This window comes from Xiphophorus couchianus, chromosome 23 (genome assembly GCF_001444195.1).
Source record: "Xiphophorus couchianus chromosome 23, X_couchianus-1.0, whole genome shotgun sequence".
NCBI lineage: Eukaryota > Metazoa > Chordata > Actinopteri > Cyprinodontiformes > Poeciliidae > Xiphophorus > Xiphophorus couchianus.
Window position 1 is genome coordinate 9530673 of NC_040250.1, and position 22525 is coordinate 9553197.

General features: G+C 36.6%; 1 protein-coding gene across 4 annotated transcripts in view; it reads right to left on the bottom strand.

Moving 5' to 3' along the window:
- diaph2 (diaphanous-related formin 2) overlaps positions 1-22525 on the bottom strand; it is a 460396-nt gene that overhangs the window by 133653 nt on the left and 304218 nt on the right. For all 4 annotated transcript variants that reach the window (XM_028008256.1, XM_028008257.1, XM_028008255.1 and 1 more), the window contains one exon: positions 8519-8643. In XM_028008256.1, the coding sequence (XP_027864057.1) occupies positions 8519-8643 (125 nt within the window). The remainder of the gene's footprint in view (positions 1-8518; positions 8644-22525) is intronic.

The following is a 22525-nucleotide window of genomic DNA, read 5'->3' on the forward strand; positions in this document are numbered from 1 at the left end:
TGGCAGGGCATGGAGGCTTTATCAGAGGAATGTGACACTTGTTCTGTCTGGAGCTCAAGGTTCAGAGTACATCAAGGGAGCATCTTCTGTGCTCCAGGCCACACCCCCTCTCAGCTCCAGAGAGCAGCAATCTTACTCTACTGGTAAACAGAGCTGCCTCATGGGGCCAAGTGTCACAGTCTAACAAGACACTGATTGGCAAACGGTAAGGAAATTCTCTCTCATGGCATGAGGGCTAAGAAAGCCACTGTCTGGAAGTGACAAAAGTGAGTAGAAACAAAATATTTTGGACACATTTTGTTCCAAAAAAGTTGTATTGTTTGATAGAGATTACCACCCTGATACTTGATGATGCAGTAAAGCATTTTTAATTAGGTGATAAAATAAAACTGAAAAGTTGGACATTTAAATGCGTTTTTTCCTGAAACATATGTTTCCTGGATTTTTATTAATGTTCCTGCATCTGACATGAATCATAACTTTCAATGATTTGTGAGCTACAATTTAAAATTTTTATACGTTAAACATTCTTTTACTGGCTTTTAAAGCTTTAAATGTTCTTGATTTAAAGGCAGGTCTTTAATTAATCCCGAGAGTTGGGGGGAGAAAAGCCTACAGGGAAGCATCTTTGACTTATTATGGCTCATGACTGTAGAACAGACTCCCTAAGGACCTGAGGGCAACTTGGAGGGTTCACAGTTTTACAGGAAAAGGCAAGATACAGGTAAATCCAAAATTATTCATATCCTTGAGAAATTTTAATAAACCTTTTAATTATACCAACATGTCATCTGTCTGGACTTTTTTTTTAATGTTAGTTTGTTTTTTTCTCCCATAGGACTACATTTTTCACTTTTCGGTCAGCTTTTTCCTTAATTATGACTAATAAATAAGATCCAAACATCAAAGGTTTCATGTGACTTTCAAACAGCGCTGCACTCTTCTTCTGCAGACTGTGAAACTGCAGAAACCACGCACTAAACTGTGCCACCTATGTGCATTGTATATTAATAACATTATTTGTGTATTTATAACTTTATGCATTATTAGCTTCCCAAAGGAACAATACCTACAATTTTGTAGTATTGCTTTGTATGTTGGATTTAATTTTCCCTTTGGAATTCCCTATTTGTAATAAAACAACATCAAGTAAATAATGAATAACAACGTCCTTACTGGAGTTTTATTAAATTTATTTTTAAAAAATGCGCACAACTGCAAAGTGATGAAATTATGGCCTGTGTTGGCATCTTGAAGTTTGTTACATTAGGCCCTTAAGCCATGCTAAGCTTGTAAAGCGCCATGTTGCTGATTAGATAATTTCTCTGTAGCAGCAGCGACTCAGTTAATATAATAACCGACGTATTCTCAGTGCAGAACGCAGAATATATAAGAGCTAGTGCTGCCAAGCACACCTAAAAACACAGCGTCAGTGTTTCTTTTATGAAAACTGATCTGTCACACATGAATGTTTCTGCTATTACAGTAATGGAAATCAGTTTGATCACATAAGATGACACATTTATGAAAGTACATGTTATAAAATAGTTCTGTTACTTTGTGAGAGAAGCGCGAAAGAGTCATCAGATCCCAAACTTGATTTTAAAAGTGTTCCTCCAGACAACACATAGTAAGAAGTGTTAATTGTCTTTGTTTCTCCTCCAACATTGCATTATTCATTATGAAGCATCACTAGTTATTTCACAGAGTGCACTAATCTGTTGCTTCATCCTTTGTCTTTACTTGATTTGAATCATTGAGGTGACAGACATATTCGCAGAACTCAGGAATGAGATAGGACTGTTTCCAGGCACCTTTATTTATTTAAAGTCATTTCCACAGATTTTTTCTCGTTGTAATTAAAAGCCGACGTGGTTCGGCTGTGCTCTGCTTAATTGGCCAAGCAGTTTACAGTGCATTTCATTAGCGGCGAAAAACACACGGGGTGAATAAAGGGGTGAATAAGAGAAGGTGGTGATTAGGAGGGAGTGCTAACACACTGGAAAGGATTTAGGAAGGAAGGTTGAGGATTTTTTTTTATTTATAAATATAAATTATTAGGCCTTACCAAAAGTCCCTCTAGCATTAGTTGACCCACTTTTTTAGATACTAAACAGACAAAATAAACCAAACAAATCGGGAACAATAGTGCTTGCTCAAATGCATGGACTGAAATGAAAAAGCACTTACCCCTTCCAGATTTCTTCTGTTTCTGCCTTTTTGCTTCACTCATAAAAAAAATCTAAATCTGCCAAAGAGAATCTGGGAAAATACAAAATGCAGTGCCTGAATAATAATAATAAAAAAAAACAATTGCCCCCTAAACCTAATAACTGGTTGTCACCCAACTGTCACCCGAAGTCTCACCTTCCAGTCAGTCTTTAACGTTGCTGTTTGCACTATCTTCTTTTCAGAATCCCTTTAAATCAGCTGCACTGGATGAACAGTCCTTTTAAGCATGTGCCACAGCATCTCAATTGGATTTTAATCCAGGCTTTTACTGGGCAATTTCAATGAGTCTTTTTTGTTGTTTTGTTTTTGCCATTCAGTAGTGGAATTGCTGTTTTCTTTGGTTCCTGCATACTGCTTGACCCAAGTGTGTTAAGGTGTAGTTGAAGGTCACAATACGGTACCAGTCACCCATGGATTATACCGTGTTTATCTTTGTTGAAGGAGGAACACTGGCCTTAGCTGATGCAAGTGTGTCCTGCGGTGTATTAAATTTAATAATCTCCTGAAAGAGTCATCAACAAGCTCTTTCAGTAATTTTGGGAGGACGGTCACCAGAGTTACCCTGTTTACTCCATTTATGGATACTCGTTCTCACTGGAACCCCAAAGCCTTACAAATGGCTTTATAGCCCTTACCAGATTGCTAGATGTGAATTAATTTCTTAATCTATTATTGGATTTCTTTAGAATAGTGTTGTTTTTCGAGATCTTTTTGCCTACTTAATGCCACTTCTGTGAATTCAAATCTTAAGATGTTGTTGATCACAGTAAAATCATGATCTACCAAGGGTGGTGATTATATTTTCATTTTCACACAGGAAATTAAATCCTTATAAAATAGACAACAAGCAAGTCTAGCACAAGAAGAAAGAAGAAAAATGTATACTTGTGAAAGTGGTTTTCACAGCAATGTAACTTAACGGTTATGTTTACCTGCAAAACAAATGTAGGTGTTTTTCTACTTACAATCAGCTAGCTGCTAAACAGAACAAGTGTCAGCCTTTTATTTGACAATAAGTGTCTCTTGCAGCACTTCTACACAAACCAACCTCGTAGCCAACAGCATGTCTTAGACAAGAGACATCCATAAACATATGATAGTGAAGCTCTCACTTTGAAGACTGAGTTAAATCAGGGTGAAGACTGCAAGAGAAACATGGAACCTGTGTAAATTTCTCTGTCAATTTTTAAACCATAGCAAAAGTATTACAGGCTTGCCTCAGGGCTGCTAAAAAGTGCATCTGCTCTGACCCCGTGTGGGTGGACTAAGCTGGTTTCAGAAAAAGACTCTTTGAGGATGGCGGGCCCAAATCCAAGGACTACAGGCTTCAGTTGTACTAGTAGGTATCAGTTACAAATGAAGATTTGTACTGTTGCTCAAAGAGTCCTCTCCTGGTATGCAAACAAAGTAAGTAAAGCAATAAGTTGGATTCTTTAAACTATTTTGCTTGCCATTCAGTAGTAGAACTTCAAGGTAAGTAAACATAAATCTAGAAGTCCAAACTAACTGCGTAAACTCTTGGGTAAAGAATGGTTCTTTACTAAAGGAAAACCTGAGCATGAACAACAGGTTACTTCTCTGATCGGATAATGAGTAATTGGAGGACAAATTGATAAATGATTGGACAGAGAAACAAGGACTCCAGTTCTTTCTCAACATGTGCAATTACAACAAACTGCTTGACATAACCCTTAGAGAAACCCAACTGCAGTGTTGCTCATTTCCAGAAGCACAAAGTCTAACCAAAGTAATACGGCTTAATGACACCTTCCTCCACACTGTCACTCAGTGTGGAGACAACAAAATACTCTGAGTGTGGTATTCAGGGAAATAAAAGGTTAAGCTGTATATCAATACCTTGGGTTAAGTCATTAAGCGCGACACAGGGAGATGTATTAGACATGTCCAAGCATTCATCAGGCTTCTGCTTGGTTTCTCATAGCGCCCCATCGAGCCACCTCACTACATCAATATTCTAGTATGCAGAGTCCCACTCTGCTCTGTGACAACCAGCACCAAACACACATTTCTACATCTATGTGTGTGTGTTTGTGTGTGTGATGGTGCATGTGAAAGCAATAGCCTCTGCAGTGAAATAAGGCTCTCTAGGGTCTTGTGCCTCAACTGTAGAGCCTTTCTGGGCCCCCATTAGTTCTGACAGATAGAGATCACTAAACTGCTGAACAAACACCCCATTCAGTAATTTGCATATATTACAGTAATGAAAAGAGAAAAATGTATCAATAAAGCCAAATGGAGCCTACTGGTAAGTCTTTCTCTTTTTCTTTCTTTCATTATTTTCCTTTGCTATCATTTCAGGCAACAACTTTAACTAAAAGGTAAGCAAGTAATTTGACAACTTCTTTATTGACTTTTTACTTGACAATAATCTAATTTCTTAGGCTTAAATTAAAAATAGAAGAAAGGAGAGTATGCAAACAAAAATTAAATAGGAAACATTGCTTTTAAGCTATTGTTTATCTCTAAAAATATATAATTTACATTAAAATATGGCTCCTCTATTTCATTGCATCTCTACTGCTAATGAACACAAACACTGACTGTCTCATTCATCACAGCCCACATCAGGCAAGACAACAGAGCTTCACTTAACTTTTTCAAGGCTACTCAAGCATCAAATGCATGACTTTTAGCTGGAGTTGTTCCTCCATCTGTCATGCATCAAGGAGCCAACATCCCTTTTCTCCCATCCCTGGATAAAGTTAAAAAAGCATCTTTACTTTAATTATTCTACTTTATGTGTATCGATGAAACTGAAAAAATTATTCAGGCTATGAGAGTGCAAGACTTTCAGTGGATATCAGGAAGTTTAGGCAGATTATAGCGATTATTTTGCACTTTCAAACCTCGGTCTGTCATGGAACATGTCAGATTTAGAAAATGGTGGGAGCCTTTTTGAAATCCCAGCAGTACGATAAGTCTCTGCGTTCTCTCATAAATACTCACAAAAATATAAACTTAGCAATTATTATGTCTTTGCTTAGAAACAGTGAAATTATTTTACAGCTACTGCAGCAACACACAACTCAATGGAGTTATTTTACCTCCTTATGTTACATTTATAAAAACAAAACTGGACTCAGCTAAAACAGGTAGGTTAAAGCTTTTAAAGAACTACACTTGCTAACCGTTCCAGACTTACTGCAAATATACTGTACTTACTGCTTGTGTTTATCTAAGAGAAGAAAGGACCAAATACAGATCACTATCACCAGTAAATGTAAAAACCCCACAATCATCATTGTGTCTGTGCTTTTCTCTTAAATGCATTCATTAAAACACAATCAAATGCCACTACATTATAACTGGTAAAAAAACATCAGCTGAATCTAGAACATAATAATTTTGTTGTATTTCTTCCAATAGTAGAGGCAGCAAAACCAGGAAATTACGTTATCTATGTGAAATACCATGAGAGAAGATACATGGCAGGGATGGCATACAGTAACGTTAAAGCAGAGAAAAATTCATAGGTTAACATTCTGGAGATGAAAATTTAAATCTGTTTCATCTCTGTTCAGCTATATTCTCAGGTGGCTGAACCACCAATAAAGATATATAAAGCCAGTGCTTGATAGAAGTACCTGTCTGGCTTCAGAGAGTTATCATCAAACCGAGAGGAAATGACGAGAGGTATTTCTGTCAGTTAAACTTGTTTTGAAATTAACCTGCAATCAAGTTTTTTTCTCCACTGAAATGGACACAAAACTGCTAAAGACGGCAGATGTAGCCCACTTTAATTAGCTGAAATGATGTCTAAGAGACACTGGAGCGTAATGAGTTTTGGTATCATGCCAACAGTCGCAGAGAGACAAAAATGAAACATTTTACTTTTCCACAGAAGAAGCATAAGCAGCACCTAAAAACGCTACATATTAAGCTACATTTCATTTGGAAGAGCATGGTTACATCTCATCAACTTATAAAACTGAGTTTTTCTATCCATTTCCAGTGATTAAAATATGAAAATGCCATTTATGACACAGTATCTACTGTACCTTCATTTTCAGTACATTAGAATAAACGTCCCAATGAGTCTCATCTGTAAGATTAAAAGTACCTTTGGAAAATAACTGTACTTTTTTTTTTTTATTAAGCCCACATTTTGTAAAAAAATTTTTGGTTTGAGGTAATATTCTAATTTTAAATGTCATGGTTTCATGAAGTGAAAAATTATCATAATTAACAGCAAAATGTCTTTCAAATATCCATCTGTGTGTAATTAATCTATATAATGTTTTTCACTTGGTGATAAAATTCCATAAATAAATGGGTTTTTCAATAATATTCTAAATTATTGAATGGGTCTGAATACATTATGAAAATTTAATTTGTTTTGCTTATTCAGATATTAACTGATATGAAAAAAATTAAGTAGTTCTGAAAAAAGTATTTTGTTGCTTCCTCATACCCATTCTTTAAATAGTATTTACACTCCCCTCTGATTTTTCATCCAGCATATTTACAGCAATTAAAAGTAAGAACAGAAAAAAATAAATAAAATGTTAAAAATGCGCTGTAAAACAACCCGTTCAAAGCTTTCCTCAAGCTTTGTAAGAGTCACAGTAAATGTAGAAAAAGGTGCTCATATTGCACCAAAACAACATTAAACGTTTGTTTAACTAGCACATTCTGAAAACACCACCCATATGTAAGCAGAGTAACGGCAGTATCATGCTGTGGACATCTTTATCTTCTGCAGAAATTTGAAGGAATTGAGCTAAATTGAAGGTAATTCTGAAAAAACAGGTTACAACAGTCTTGAGACTGGGTCAGCAATTGAATGATTTAGATCACAGTATATTTATGTGTTACCATGGCCTAGTCAAAGTAAAAAACTGAAATCTGAATTAGAGTCTTAACAACTCCTATTTACAAAAGCTCTCCATCATATCTGACAGTTCAATCAGTGCCTTTTCCAAAGCAGAATGGCAAAAAATGAAGCAGATTTAAATTTGCGGATGCATTGTGTCCAAGTAATAATAATTAAGGGCTATAAATTATTTTTTCAACCCGTAATTATGAAACTAGAATCCGCGATAGACTTTGTTTAAGAAAAGAAAGTGTAAGGAAAAGACAAGAACCAAAAATATCAGAGACTTTTAAAGTTTTCTTAGCCTTTAACACCAAAACATTCAGGTGAGATTGGGAGAAGAAGGGGAGTGAGGTTTTTTCAGGTCATGGCCAGTCGGCTTCTCACTGCTAACCTCTAGGGAGGAGCTCCAGACAGTGAAAGAGAGCCATACTGCAGTAAATCTACACTTCCCCATTTCCTCTCGCTCTAGCCCTCCAGTTCTCCAAGGATTCAGGGAATCAATACTGGCATCAGGGGGCAGAGCAGCTTTCCTGCCTGCTAGCTCCTGAAGCCATGTGAAAGCCTCCGGTTTGCTCATTCATTTTAATTTCATCACGTTAAATGCTTTTTGGGGATTTAAAGCAGATTATTTGTGATCTTAGACTATCACTCTTATAGCACTCAGTATCTAAATAAATGCCAGATTAAAGGCAGAAAGTATTGTGTTATGTGTTAGTACACCCATACAGTTTTTCAACTACTCAAAAGGTTTTTTTTTTTTTTTTATCATTTTTTATTACGTTAGAAGCCACAAAAAGGATCCTGGAGAGTGTTTTAATGTTTTTACTCTTCCTAATGTAAGGGAATCTAACCTCGGGGTGTTGACATGAGATTTGATTTTCACCATTGATCAAACTTGCAGGTTGAGGACCTTTTTTCTCAGAGAGGTTGTTGAAAAAAAAAAGCCAGGGACAAGGCTAATTTAATTTTGGGGGGGAGCAGAGATGCTCAGGTTAGAGTGAAGCACTCTGTTATCGAAACGGCAGCGGTGCCACGAGGAAAGACGGTTCTGTGGAGAGGCTTGTGTGGTCGGTCAAGAGATGAAATCAGGGATAGGTGATAATATGATGTGAGGGGGCTAGAAGCCCCTATTAGAGGCCCTCAGGGGACAGGCAGCAGTGGCAGAGTGCAGTAAAAATAGCCATGGGCACGACTTCACTCTTGGGACACAGGAAGGAATGAAGAGGGAGATCTGATCAACATTTCGGAGCAAGGCAGTTGGATCCATTTCCACCACACTCCCCTGGGTGTCACCTATCACACCAAGTGACTTAAACTGCTCACCGCTGCCGGGCAGAACACAAACATGCACGTTTACGAGCAACACCGACAACACGGCATGTGAAGTTATTCAGTGTGGAGGAAAACAAGCATGCAGAGGTGTGAGAATCATCGGATTAAAAAGGATATGGACATCTTTTCCACAAACTTATCTTGGAGGTCGTCCGTTTTGGGGAAGTTCTCGATATCGTTCTCCAGGCGCTGAATCTGCTTCTCCATTGTAGTCAGACTGCCCTTTAGAATTTCAGCAGACACTGTAAAAAAACAGAAAAGATAACAATAGATCATTATCAACATTTGGATTTACTGGAAATAATAATAATAATAACAAAATCCTTCCTTCCCCTAACAAAATCTACACAAACGTCGCATTCAAAGAAAAACCAGCTGCGACCGAAGCAGACTCTGTGTTGCGACAAACTGACTACAGTAAACTCAATTTGTGTGTGGCCTAGAAAGCCTGCATGCGTGCACCCCTGTGTGTGTGTGTACAGTGTGTAGTTGTGTCTGCTGTGGCTCATTAATCAGTCTGTAATCACTGTTTGCAGAGTAGCTGTGAAATCCACAGTATTCAGATTAGGCCTTTCAAGTAGAAACTTCAAACAGCAAGCAGTGTCTAATGGGATCAGACGGGACAGGAGCATGGATGAAGTCCCAAGTTTAGGTTGCACTTTTAGTTTTATTGATGCACGCAGATGCAATATAAATAACTTTAGAGGCTTTGTCAATGAATTGCGATTCCGGCTAAATTTGGCTCACAGAGTACTGAATCGAAAACCTTTTGGTTGATTTTTATAGCCATGAAAGGAAAATAAACTCCTAAGTGGATTCATATGTAAGATAAGTAGTTACCAAGAATCTTGGGCTGATGATGAGAGTGCACATGAATGATGAAAACACTGATAAAACTCAGACTTCAATCAAGCAAAACTGGTTGAAGAGCATGTTTAGGGTTTCCCAGATTACACGGGTTTGTATTTTTTCTTACAAAAAGACCAAAATTCTTTTGAAGCTCAGGGTCAGGACCTAAAAAAGTTCAGGAGTTTTACAAAATGGCTCACATGAGATGCAAAATCGAGTTTTTCTGTTTGTATTACAGAACAAAATTGAAAATATCAGTAAAATAATTTTCAGGAATATAATTTGGATAATCCTAGAACCAACAAATGTGCCTTATTGTGTCAAAGAATATTAGAAAATGTGACAATTTTTTAAAAATGCTGTGCTACTCCCCTTGACCTTCTTTACACTTTATCAAGATATAACCCCCGATTAATTGTTTAGAATAATGAAGTAATTTATAAAGAACACATATAGCACATGGTTTAGACATATGGAGATTATTTTGTTTAATATAAATTGGTGAGAAAAATTAAAAAATATATAATGTTTTCAAAGCTAGAGACTTGGAGCTCATCACCAAAGATAAATCTGTGAGATGCCAGTTGATATGAAAAAAGCTTGTCAGCCATTATAAAGGACTTTGTTATGCCAAATAAGATTTTTCCATTTTAATACTGTTCTTTGTTTTATCATCTTTTGACAAATGACTTACTCACATATACACAAAAATAACGTCTGGTCTGAATGGATATAATTGTACATGCAAAACAGGGGAGTGAATCATTTTGAGATGAACTGGATGTAAAATGATCAAATACACTTAGAGGTAAATGCAGTGGTATTGAGATAAGGGTTAAGAAGCCATCAGACCATTTCTTTTTTTTTTTAACTAGGTTTTAAAGTTCAGATTTAGTCTCAGTTTGTTTTCAGACAATTGGAAAAAACAACAGCAATTTAGCTGAAAATTGGGTCTCAAACCACCTCCAACCAGTCAACTAAAATTCATCCACACACACACATTTCGACCAGATCCACATACAGTTCAGCTGTAATTCAGCATGAGTGAAGCCTGAGCTCTCTGTCATTATTGGACTTTACAGCTAGCTGCCTGGATAGACAGACTGGGAGATTCCCAGCCCCTCCTCCCCAATTCCCGTAGACTCCACTCCTGGGAACGACACCGAGCAAAACACAGTATCACATAGCCTGTTTCTCCACTGATGGGGCCTCTGAGATCCCTATGCTTTGCCACTGTGATCTTAGCTTCACTAACGGTGAAAGGGGGGAAGCGAACGAGCAAGAGAGGTGGGCTGATGATGCAAGAAAAGAGACAATTACATTCACACTGAGCTGCTGGGAGGTCTTTGTCAGGCACTGTGCCTTCTGATAGTAGCATTACAGTAGCTTGAGGCCTGACTGATAGTACTGAGTAATGGTTTGGCTGAAATACTGATTATAGTAACTACTGTAGCCAAGAAATAGTGGCTGAAGCAAAGTACACTGGGGTTTCAGGGGAGCTGTTAACAGGATCAGAGCACAGCCATGGGACTGCTGAACAGACTATTGTTTACATGGGAGCTGCCCACCGCTGAGACACACTGACACAAATATAGAACGTGAACTGCTTACCCTGAACAAATCTGTTTCTTATACACCACAATGTATATGCTCAAAGGCTAGTTAATGTTTTTTTAGAACTACACGCAGCACGTAGTATCGGTTCATTGTTGAGATAATCACTTGTTTACAAAATCTAGCACCAATTCCTTTAGGATATAATTAGTAAATCTACAAAAAAAAAAAATCCTACTCCAATATCCAAGGAGAAAAAAAATAACATACATAGCAACACTAGAGTCCCGTGAATGCATATGAGGTGGATCAGAGGAGAAACGGAGGACGGGAGGGGTTGGACATTCTGGTAATGGCTGTGAGGAAGAGCAGCACAGGTCTTTTAACAGGCACACTTTACGGAAATAACCGCGAGGCTGCATGATGTATGGGGGACAAGAAGGAGAGCAGGGAAGACAAAAGGCAATTTGAAAGACAAGATTCTAACTTAACATATTTATTGATATGAGGTCTGTAACACTAGCAGTTGGCAAATTCCTCCTTCCTACAGGGGGGAAGAAAAAAGGGAAAAAACGAGATAAAGACAGAGCACATTATGTTTGCCGTGTACCGCTCAAATAAAGTGTCAGAGAAACACACTGTGCAGCTCACAATACCAAATCAACCACAATAATGTGAATATGTCAACTTTCGGTTCGGTAATTTATGAAAGGGGCAATTTTCTTTTTATTTATAGACAAATAATCCCAGTTTGACAGGCAAAGTTCTATTTCAGTGCTGCTTTAGGTTACAAAGAAAATACTTACAAAGACTTTTTTCCTTTTTACACATGTAGACAAAGTTAAATGCTACATACATTTAAAACTGAAGGTCTTTCATAAGTGCATCTCGAACCTTTGAGAAGTGAACACATGAGGTATGTTTGAGTCGGTTTTTGCATAAAAATACACCAACATTTCTAAAAGCTACTACTTCAAGACAAGTAGTCGGGGTATCCAGAGTGCGGTCCGGGGGCTATTTGTGGCCCTTGGAATGATTTTCTAAGGGCCAATCATTCCCTTGGATGATTTGTCAATTTGCAAGTAGTAAAAAAAAAAAAAATAATAAAAATCTGAATTTCACAAAAATATTTGATTTCCACTTAATTTTTCCCAGGACACAAAATTTGTTGACACCACTGCCTTTTAGATTTACATCTTCATAATAAGAGCAGCATTAAAGTTATCACACTGTAACAATCTGACACTAGGTCTACCTAAAGTGAATAAGTGAATGCACTTCTATTGAGTAAACTTCTAATTTATTTGATTTGTGGGAAAAATCACGAAACTAAAAGTGAGAAACTGTGCTGCGTTGCGAAAGTGCTGAAGCAATTCACTTCAGCACTTTCACAACATCGTGGGTCTTGGTGGAGTTGTTGCACATGAACTCTATTAAGGACAGCTGTGTTGCACTCTAACTACACAGTGGGCACCGGAGGTGATAGCACCCACTCAAGACAGTGTTTGTGATTCCACCAGATGTACAACAGCAGGTTTCAGAGATGTCCTGAAAAAAAAAAGAAAAGACTGGTATATGTGAATTTTTTTTTTTTCTGAAAGTGATGTCAACCTCATGGTGGAGGAAGAAACGGTGCAGGGGCTGTAAGAAAACTTTGTCGCAGATGAAACGCTACAGATCTGTGGCCCGGCGGAATCCCGGGGTTAGAAGCAATCTCGACCCAGTGTGACGTCTCCCTCTCACGGCCCTCCTCGCATATGCAACACAAAATAAGCGAAGGAGCAACCTGGGAGACTTTTTAGGATCTGTGCATCAAATGACATAAAATTGTTAAGACAAATTTTATCTCACAGGAATACCAGTTTTAGTTGTTTGTTTTTTTTTTTCTTTCTTGGTGGCATCTAAAAATGAATTGGAGATGAAGTGGAAAGCAGATTGCTTCATGTGGAAAACATGAAGAAAAACAAAAATCTGTGCTCCTCTTTCCCCTAAGCCTCTCAAGTTGCAGCAGCCAGAGTGATACTGTTGCTGTGGCACAGCAGTCACATTGTTCTTTCTGATTATCTTGGATCATGTGATGTTACAAACAGCAGGCAGGAGAAAGTGGCAAATTAGAAAATTTAATGGACAGCATAAACAAAGAAATGGGGGGACTGCTAGAGTAATCTATAAACATTACGGTTCAGTGTTCAGATATCAGACGACTGGTGTCTTCCTGCTCTGTTATAAATAAGTAAATAGTTTCAGTTATTCATCAAATTCTAAATATTTATGTTACGTTGAATTATTTATCATTACACAGATATTTAAGAGATAGCTGTTGCATCATGATAGAAAATAAACAACTTGCATAAGCACAGCTGCAATCAGTGTGAACGTTTTAATACTTGCGTGAAAGTAACAGTAAATCTTCTATTATTTTGCTCTATATTCTTCTTTCATTTATCATCAAGATGGAATCTTTAATGTACCACAAATATTAACTTTAAAACAGATCTGTGAGTCTGATTAAATTAGTGATAATTCCCCATCCATCCAACAGCGGCCCCGAAGTGGCGTTTCATGTAAATCATATGATCTAATGTCAGGACATAAATAAAACAAATTTAAAATGATATGTCTTACTATTAAGTATTTTTCCATGATTGTGTACAACATACTTATTTAGGTACATGTAAATGAGGCGGTGCCAAGTGGCACAGTCCCTTAATTTCTAACTACTTTGTGTTGATCTACCCAATAAAATCCAAATAAATCAAAGTTTGTGGGCATATCTTGACTCAAAGTGAAAAAGTTATATATGTATTAATACTTTTGCAAGGGACTAGATTTGAACTCTGTAAAAAATAAACAAATTATTTCAGTACCAACTTGATGAGAATAAAACCTGACATAATTTTTAAATTATAACATGTGAATGGATGTATGGGGAAGACCAAAAGAAAAAGCAAGAAATGAGGGGAAAAAAGGTTTCTGTACCTCACTCTCTAGAGGGAGGACTTGTTTACAATGGGGGTCATGTCTGTGAGACTTTATTGCTTTTGGCAGCCATCAAAGCTACAGCCCAGTGCCAGATCTCTGGAGGAATTACAAATGGAGTCAATTACAATATATTTTGATGCATGGGAAAGTTTAGACATTGACCTGGGGTGATGACAATTCCCCAGAAAGTGCTGAGGAAATCAGTCAGGATGATGTGCTGGTGCCCAATGCGAGTCTCTGCCCTCTGCAATAAAAAAAAAAAGGAGCGAGGGACCCACAGAGGTGCGATGGTTTACTTCCTCTCTACTGACAGCCATCCATCCAAAAACCTGTTGTACTCCTGGGCATCGTCATTTCTCTTTGTTAACACTTCAGCTGGTGTTGCTGTGATATGTTTACATCAAGCGTCATGTGAGAAACAAAATGCCGCTCGAGTTTGGAGTGAGGACTCCGAAAATATCAGGCAGGATAAAGAAATTTGTGCAGAAATACTCACACACCTTTGGATTTTTTTCACATTTTGTCATGTTATAAACATAATCGGCAGAGTATTTTATAAGGATTTGTAATTAAATTCAAAAATAAATTATCACAAAGGGAAATACATGCTACTTTAATTCATATAATCATAGTATCTTTTGAGAGTCATTGTGGACGGTGGGCTCTGGTAGCAGTCAGTCTTGCAATGAATCTGAAGAGGCTTCTGACTGAACACTGTTGCTGTATGATTTCATGACTGTCATGACATGCTAAGATCTCAATTTCTGGGCAGCACATTGATTCCAGACTAAGACCGTGCTTAATCTGGACATTAAAATCCCAATTAAATACACTGAATCTTGTGTTTGAAATATAAAATATGACTGAGTGCTTTCTGGGTGCTCCTCCTCAATGTCTGAGGAGCCAGTCATCTTCCATCTTCATTCATGTGTGTCAGGCAGCTTGTTGAAACCATTCAATATTTTTGGTGATGAACATATTGACTCTGAATGTTTATTTTCAAGGTACTTTAACAGTAGCTTAGTTCTTTTAAAATGAAACTCATTGCACCTTCTTAATAAGTTTGACAAACCTAAATTAAATATATCCTAAATAATAATTCTGGCCTATCTTATTGTCGAAACCACACTCCGTTGTCAATAAAAGCTTATAGACATTTCAAAGATTAAAATAAAAGATGATGATAACTGGATAATAACATACAATTCTTCAAGGATTTCTTCACTCAGGAGATCACAGCAGGAGATGAAAACTTGTTTGAGCGTAGCCGACCAGAACGGTTTCTGTGTGAGGGGTGTGGCAGTCATAATAGACTTCAGTGGTTAAGTCCAGCCACTTACTTCATTCACAACTTCAAAGTTGTACCTTACCGCATACATTTGAGACAATTTCACCTCACACTTTTATGTTTCACTTGACATTTCTATATCCAACAAGTTCAAAACCTCACTTGGCTTATCGACTGGTCTGGCATCTGCAAAGTACCTGGTAAGAAAAAAAAAAAGCCTAACAGACATGCTTTTACACAGCTACATTCTGCGATTAGGTCTCAGTGTGCTTGAGCTGAAGGCGTCACTGAAAATTGCCTTATGATTTACCATTATACAAATCCAGCGTGGATCTAACACATTTAACATTTTAAGTATGACAGAACTTCAATTAATATGCGGTACAAGCAAGCAGCAGCAATTACCCGGGTGTAAGCCCATGGGTGCTCACACAAAGATGAACGCCCACAATGAGATATCCAAAGTATCACACAAAGAATTTTTTCCTCACTGTAGGACATGCTCAATTTAATCTGACACACATGAGATTTCCATGTTGGGTATGCATATGAGTTTTATTGATCCCAAAGGTTTCTACCTTAACATCTTCCTTATCATTAACGTAATGATATATAGAAACACAAAATGTGGTAAGTAAAAACCACATGAGAAAATAAAATGTGCTTCATACTTTCTAAGAGGAACAGCTTTTCTTTAAACATAAAGAAAAATACTATTTTTTGCATGAAAAGATAAGAAAAAAATCTGCAGATTTTTTGTAATTGTGGTATATGCAATACAAATGACAAGATGATAAAGTTGAGTTTGATTGAAGGGAAAAAAGAGAAGCAGTCCAATTCCAGATATTTACTTGATAGGAATATGATTTAGGGAAACATATAGTGCACTTTTATGCAGTGCTCTCCACACATATTGGCAATAAAATAAATGTATCCAGTAATGAAGTATAATTTCACACTGAAAGTTGTAGAAAATCCAACACTTAATTTGAGAAAATACATATCTCTAGGTCAATTTAACTTACTGCATTCAATTTAAAAATAATTTAAGGAAATTAAAGGCTTTGAAACTCAAAAAATTTCCCTTACAAAACTGTTGTGGACGCTAATCACTGTGGGTAAAAAGAATATCCTGTAGCAGTCTGTACTGCGGCACTTCTGATTAAGCCTCTGAGACACTCTGTTGTTATATAACTGTCTCATAAAGAATATGCTGAGGGTCTGTAGCTTTAATTTATATAAAATATAAATATGAATTATATGTAATTCATATTTTACATATGAATTTCAGAGTGAGGATGTATGATACTGCAATACCAATACCAAAGCATTTTGTAAATATTCATAAAAAGTTCCAATAGGTGTTAGATTTAACTACATGCTATGTAATTATGAGGAGGGTTACCATAACCCATAGTAATATTTACTAAATTTGGCACATAGCTGGAAAAAATATCTATGAATTCTGCTTTATGATTACCAACATGAATTAATAGATTTTAAGAATTGTGAGACAATTGTAAATAAAGCAAAATGCACTCACTGACATAGAAACATATATAGTGGTGTATACAGTTTTATGTAATGCAATTAAAACCCATTATATAAAACTGTAAAAACTTCTCTTGAATACATGACTTGAATTTTTTGGTACATTTTAATTCTGAAAAGATAAAAGTCTAATCTTCAATCAACAACAAAACCAAGGCCACCTGATTCAGAGCAGGAGAAGTAAAGTGAGTCCTTAAGTGTCTCAAAAAGCCTCTTTTTGTTTTTGAAATTAGCTTTTTTTAACAAACCGACTGCTTTAGATTTCTTTCCTGGTCCTTCATCTATTGGCTTTCAGTTCCTTTTCACTCAACATTCTTCCTTCTCTTCCTGTCATCTGGCTCTCCCTGCTCCCATTTGCAGCTCAAGAGCTCCCTCTGTAAGTGATTCTACATATCTGTATATTTAAGGGAAGCATACTGAAATGTATCCAGCTGTTAAAAAAAGAAATCCTGGTCTGACATCTTTCTGAACGAAAAAAATGCTATGGAGTAACAGATCATTGTTCATGTATCAGATGAACTTTAATTAAAAGCTTGCATGTCATTCATGATTCACAGACAAATAGTGCAAGATATTCTGTTGCTGATAGATTTTCTGACTAAAGACTTACGAATATCCCTGTTGAAATTCTCACATAGGCTGCAGAGCATACTTCAGAAAAGGGGCTGTGATGTTCACCGTCTGCACATGTGGCTCTGTATGATTCATAAGGAGAGTGAGAGGGTGGCTGATGACTCACAGACTGTGTTTGTCTCCCTCTTTTCCTTTTCCAGATGAAGCAGCGTGGGGGATCTTTCTTCCATGAATGACCACATGAGGTTCAATTAAAATCAACACTACCTAATACAACATGCTTCTGCTAAAAAGCAGTTTGTGGGTTTTATTCACCATTTGTAATGGAGGCATCTGGGTGAAAGAACTGCCTTTACAGCGCAAAAGAGAGAGAAGAAAGTGCTTGAAGATGTTTATTGCTGTCAAGACAAACAGAGGTTTTGTCAAGCTTGTCACCATAAAATGAGGAGCCAAGTTTGAAGAAAAAAAAATCACTTTAAAAGAAGAAGAGACTAAAATCTGACAACGTTCAATGTCTGAAATAAATATGGCAATTCCACAAAGCCAAATGAAGTATTGAGATCAAAATTATGATCAGAGATTAAACCAAAAGGGGAAAAATTCTTATAAAAAATAAAGATTTTTATGAATATTTTCTGTAAAATTGTTTCTAGAGATTAAGCTAAGTTCAACACAGAAAGTGTATCAAAACAAACATCATTTTCAAACATGTACTAAATTCAATTCAGTTTACTTAGAGCCAAGGTAACAGAGGTATCTTTATCAGTTTCTTACAGTAAAACTTTAGTATATCTGAGGACGACCTATTTTTAGATACCTGTGCAAGTGCAGAAAGTATTCTGTGCACATTTTATGTTTGCCATCCATGCACATTTGTAGAGCAAGGTAGCTTATAATAAAAAAAAAAGTCCTTATGCAGTCAAAGTGTTCTCACAGCAGCATCTCATATCACCATAGCAGTTCTTATAAGTACACCAAGCTTGCAGAGGTTGTGTAGAGGGAGTAGATGAATGCAGCTGAAGATATCAATTTTCTGCAAGTTTAAGCTTATTGAGCAGTCAGTATTATACACCTGAGAATTTAATTGCACTTCTGGAACACGGCTGTTTCTCTGAGAAAAATGTAATAGTTTCTTCACCTGAGAAAACCTTTTGACACATTGTCACTGTGTGTTTTCCACAAGAGAAATTGCATCACATTTTTAACAACTATTTTCGTACTTACATGGCCACACCATGTTTGCCATCTGGCTAGAAAGATAAGTTTCAACCTGGATCAAATGTTGCCATGTGTATAGAAGTAATTGGAGTTATATATGACCAAATATTGGTTGATCATTTAGCTCAGACACTGATAAAAGAAAAATGCTAATTGTTCTACATAAAATAAAGGACCAAATTTGTTTTATTTATGACCAAATTTGTCAAATTTGCAAATAATTTGATATACTTTATTTATTATATAAATACATGGTTTTGGCACTGTACCTCATAAAAACATACCAAGCAGATAACAAGGTGAATATAATTTTCCTTTAAACAAAATAAATGTTCTTGTATAGTTTGGGCATTAATAAAACTGCTGCATTTCACTCGTACAATTTATTATGTCTTGCTACAAATGTCTTAGAAAGGTAATATGTTAAAATATCTAAATTATGTAAGAACTAATTAAATACATGAGAATGAAATGAAAGCACTTGTGCTTAGAAATCCTGTGGAGGGCTTGAGCAGTGAGGAATGAGCTACCATACGAATAGTTTCGACCAGTACGAGGCAGCAATGTTTTAAATTCTCAAACTGTTGCTCAGCCCATTTGCTGCCACCACCGTCTCTGATTATTGATGACTTTTTAATGGAAATCACACAGTCCCTGGGGGAGAAAAGACAGCCAGGCTCTTTTTGATTGGTTTCAAGATGAACATTCATACTGAAGTGGCATCTGTCAAACAGTAGGTCATATCCATTTGGCATTCTGGTTTTATCTTTTAGTGTTGATGAGAGTTGTTACCCAATAATGGAGGCAGAAAAGAAGATAACTGAAGTGAAAAATACAGTAACTGGCTAAAGGAGGAGAACGTGGGAACAACATATTTGGCAGTGGCAACAAGAATACATTTTGAATTATTCAGTTAAGAGTACAGTCCTTAATCAAAATTCAAAGATGTCTGAAGGACAGTTTTTCACTTGAACTTAGAATGCCTTCAAGAGGACAGAGCCACTAAACTTTTGCGTCGAACATGTTGGCGCATTAATGAACACATATTTCTGTACCTTGTTCATAATGTATATTTTTTGCTACTGTTTCAGAGGTGATCTCTTTGGTTGTGTTTCTCTCCCAGATGAAGTCATTAAAACAGCTAGTGCTGCTGCTAATTCACTTTTTCTTGACTAGAGTTTGTGTGCATTTGTGTGTTTGCTCTGTCATCCAGTCCATCACGTTCAAAGCCTGGCTCTGCAGGAGGTTTCCTCCTGGTAAAAGACTTGTTTTCTGTTGCAATATGCTTGCTCAGTATAAGAGACTGTAATAAACTCAATGACATAATGCAAATGGATGGGGTTAATTAAGTAGAAAACATTTTCTACTAATCAAACTAAGTTCGATGTCATTGTAATGTAAACAGGATAAAGTTGTATGTATGAAGTTGTATGTCAATCTGTCCATATTATCAGATTAATTTGATTTTATATTCATGTATAGGAACTGGATCTATATCTGTCATGTAAACTGTTAAAGCAAAGTAACCGCATTGTATCTCTTAAAGATACAATACATGGGCAAATAATTTTTGCTATTATTGACACGGATGATAAAAGCAGATATGAAGTATAGATTTCCTCTGCAGGATTACACATGACAAGGTTTTGAAAAAGTATGGTAAAATAAGCCTGCCAACTCTGCTTTGTAGGTATTTGAGTCAATGACATGATTATGACATTTTGAGATTAACTACATCTAAAGTGATTTTATACACAAAAAAAACTACCAAGTTGCTTCAATCAGTCGACAACATCCAGCAAACTGCAGTTCATCACTAACTTTACAAGGAATAATTATCACACAAATAAGCAGCAGGTACTTAGTGGTAAGTTAGTATTTGACTGTTGAGGTCTGTTTTTAGTTTTGCTAAAACTGTTGTCAGTTTTCTTAAACTAGATAATGCCTTATTTTCATATTTTGACACGGAAAAAGTCTCAGCAGCAGTCCACTAAGAAAACAATTCATATAACAACAAAATTATCTTTCACACATAAAACATGGTTACTTCTCTGCAGTGCTGTTCTCTACTCTTTACTATTGTCACACTTGTTCTATTTTTGCAAGTTGTCATGTATTGACCCACATGCAACCGCCCAAATTAAAAAAAATCACGTGGCCCTATATCACACTAATATAGTAGATATGAAAAGATTCATATCCCTTGTGTGATGGGAAAGGTCAGATCAATTTCTCCACCAGCCACATATGTCTTCATTTAGCTGCCAGCACACAAAGAGGACATCCCATCCGTTTAGCAGATTAAGCTTAAATAAGTGAACGATCATGAAGTAAGCAGGGATGCGCTCAGTATTCATTTGGCTGGAGCCCTGACATATCTTTTGTTTTCCACATAAGATGAGACGCGGTACGTATGATTGCCAAGCCATAAACACAGCCCGCTTCCACTCCAAGCATCCCTTAAACTCATCAGAGGCGTAATGAGACTTTTGAGCTCGGAGATGAATTAGCTGGCTGATTTTCTTGTTTTGATATCCCTCCCCTAACAGAGAATCTGAATACAACATTGAAAGCAATCCAGGACTGTGATGTATATGCGGACAGACTGAGACACATTTAGAAAAAACTGACTGGCATTAGATGAAGCCTGATGAAATAAGCAGGCTCTTTTGTTAGGGACAAACAATCACATGAAGTTACTGCAGCATCGAACATTTTAATTTAAAGTCTGAAACTGTATATAGAAATTAATAACTTTCAGTGGAGGGCATCGCTAACTAAAAATTTAGTTGCGTTAACTCTGAAGCAATAATTATAAACATTAGTTCAGCAAACCCTAAAGTATTTAGCAGACACTAATGCTAAAATGCCTACTTTAATTGAATTTATATCTTCCCTTAAAGACGACACCAACCGAGCACCGATTTGATTTTGATGTTATGGTAATTCCCTTAGATATTATATTTTTGTTTATGTCCTATCCTCTAATGCCCATGTTTTTTTGTACCTGTATGTTTAATGTTTGAAATAGTTGGGAAAAATAGATGACGAGAGACAATAGAACTGCAGCACAGTTATGGCCCCCTTCAAAATAAGAGCATGAATATAAACATCTAACTACTTGAAGAATTTATAACAGTTGACAAGTAAAGCTATGAACACAGATGTTGAACTTTATCCAAATGAAAGTTTATCCATACAGCCAAGTATATGAACACTTTGCAATTTATCTAGAACATTTTTTTTAGGGGATGCTGTGTTAGCTAAATGTTTTCGAATTCTGCAAAAGTGCTAAAGGCTTGCACTATTTGGAAAATTTGCATATTATCAGATTAGTGGATGTTTGCCCACCACTGATAACTGGGGTGAAAAATAGAAAATTAAAACATAAACAACTGGCAAAATGACCAATCTAGGACTTCTCAAACTGCCCTGTGTTGTGCCATTGGTGGGAAGTGAGAAAGATTAAGTTTTCCTTGAAAAACGAAAAAAAAAAACAAAAAAAAAAAACTCCAAGTGACCTTGAAGATTTCCAATATTGGGGATTTTGAGTGATGAACTTAAAAAGAAAGTCTGCAAAGTGAGACAAAAAAAAGCACTTGATATCAATTTCTGGCCTGCAGTAAGTATTTTTTGAATATAACAGATCTATGCTTCTTCAAACGGAAACATGCATGATAAACTTCAAATAAGCACAAAGTTAATATTGTTTCATGGTACATGCCTGAGGTTACATTCACAAAACACACAAAAAGTTTTATCAAACACAACACAATTCTAGCACTGAACCGTGCCCCTGTGCTTCCACACCTTTCATGACAATAGCAACAATATAACCTGGTACTTTCTTTTAAATTTGTTGTTTATGACTATTTCAGAAAAAACAATAATACAAAATAGTATTAAGACAAACTTCCAATAGCAGCATGAAAACACACAGTACAAGGGTGTTTGTGCTATTACTATGTAGCCTAAGGCAGCTGCATTGTGCACTCCCATTTTCCCTATTACTTGTGGGGGTTTGGCTCCCAGCTAGCTGATGTACTGCAATAACAACCTGCTTCAGGCTTTGCTAAAATCTGCGCTCGGTGTACAGTTCTTGTCCATGA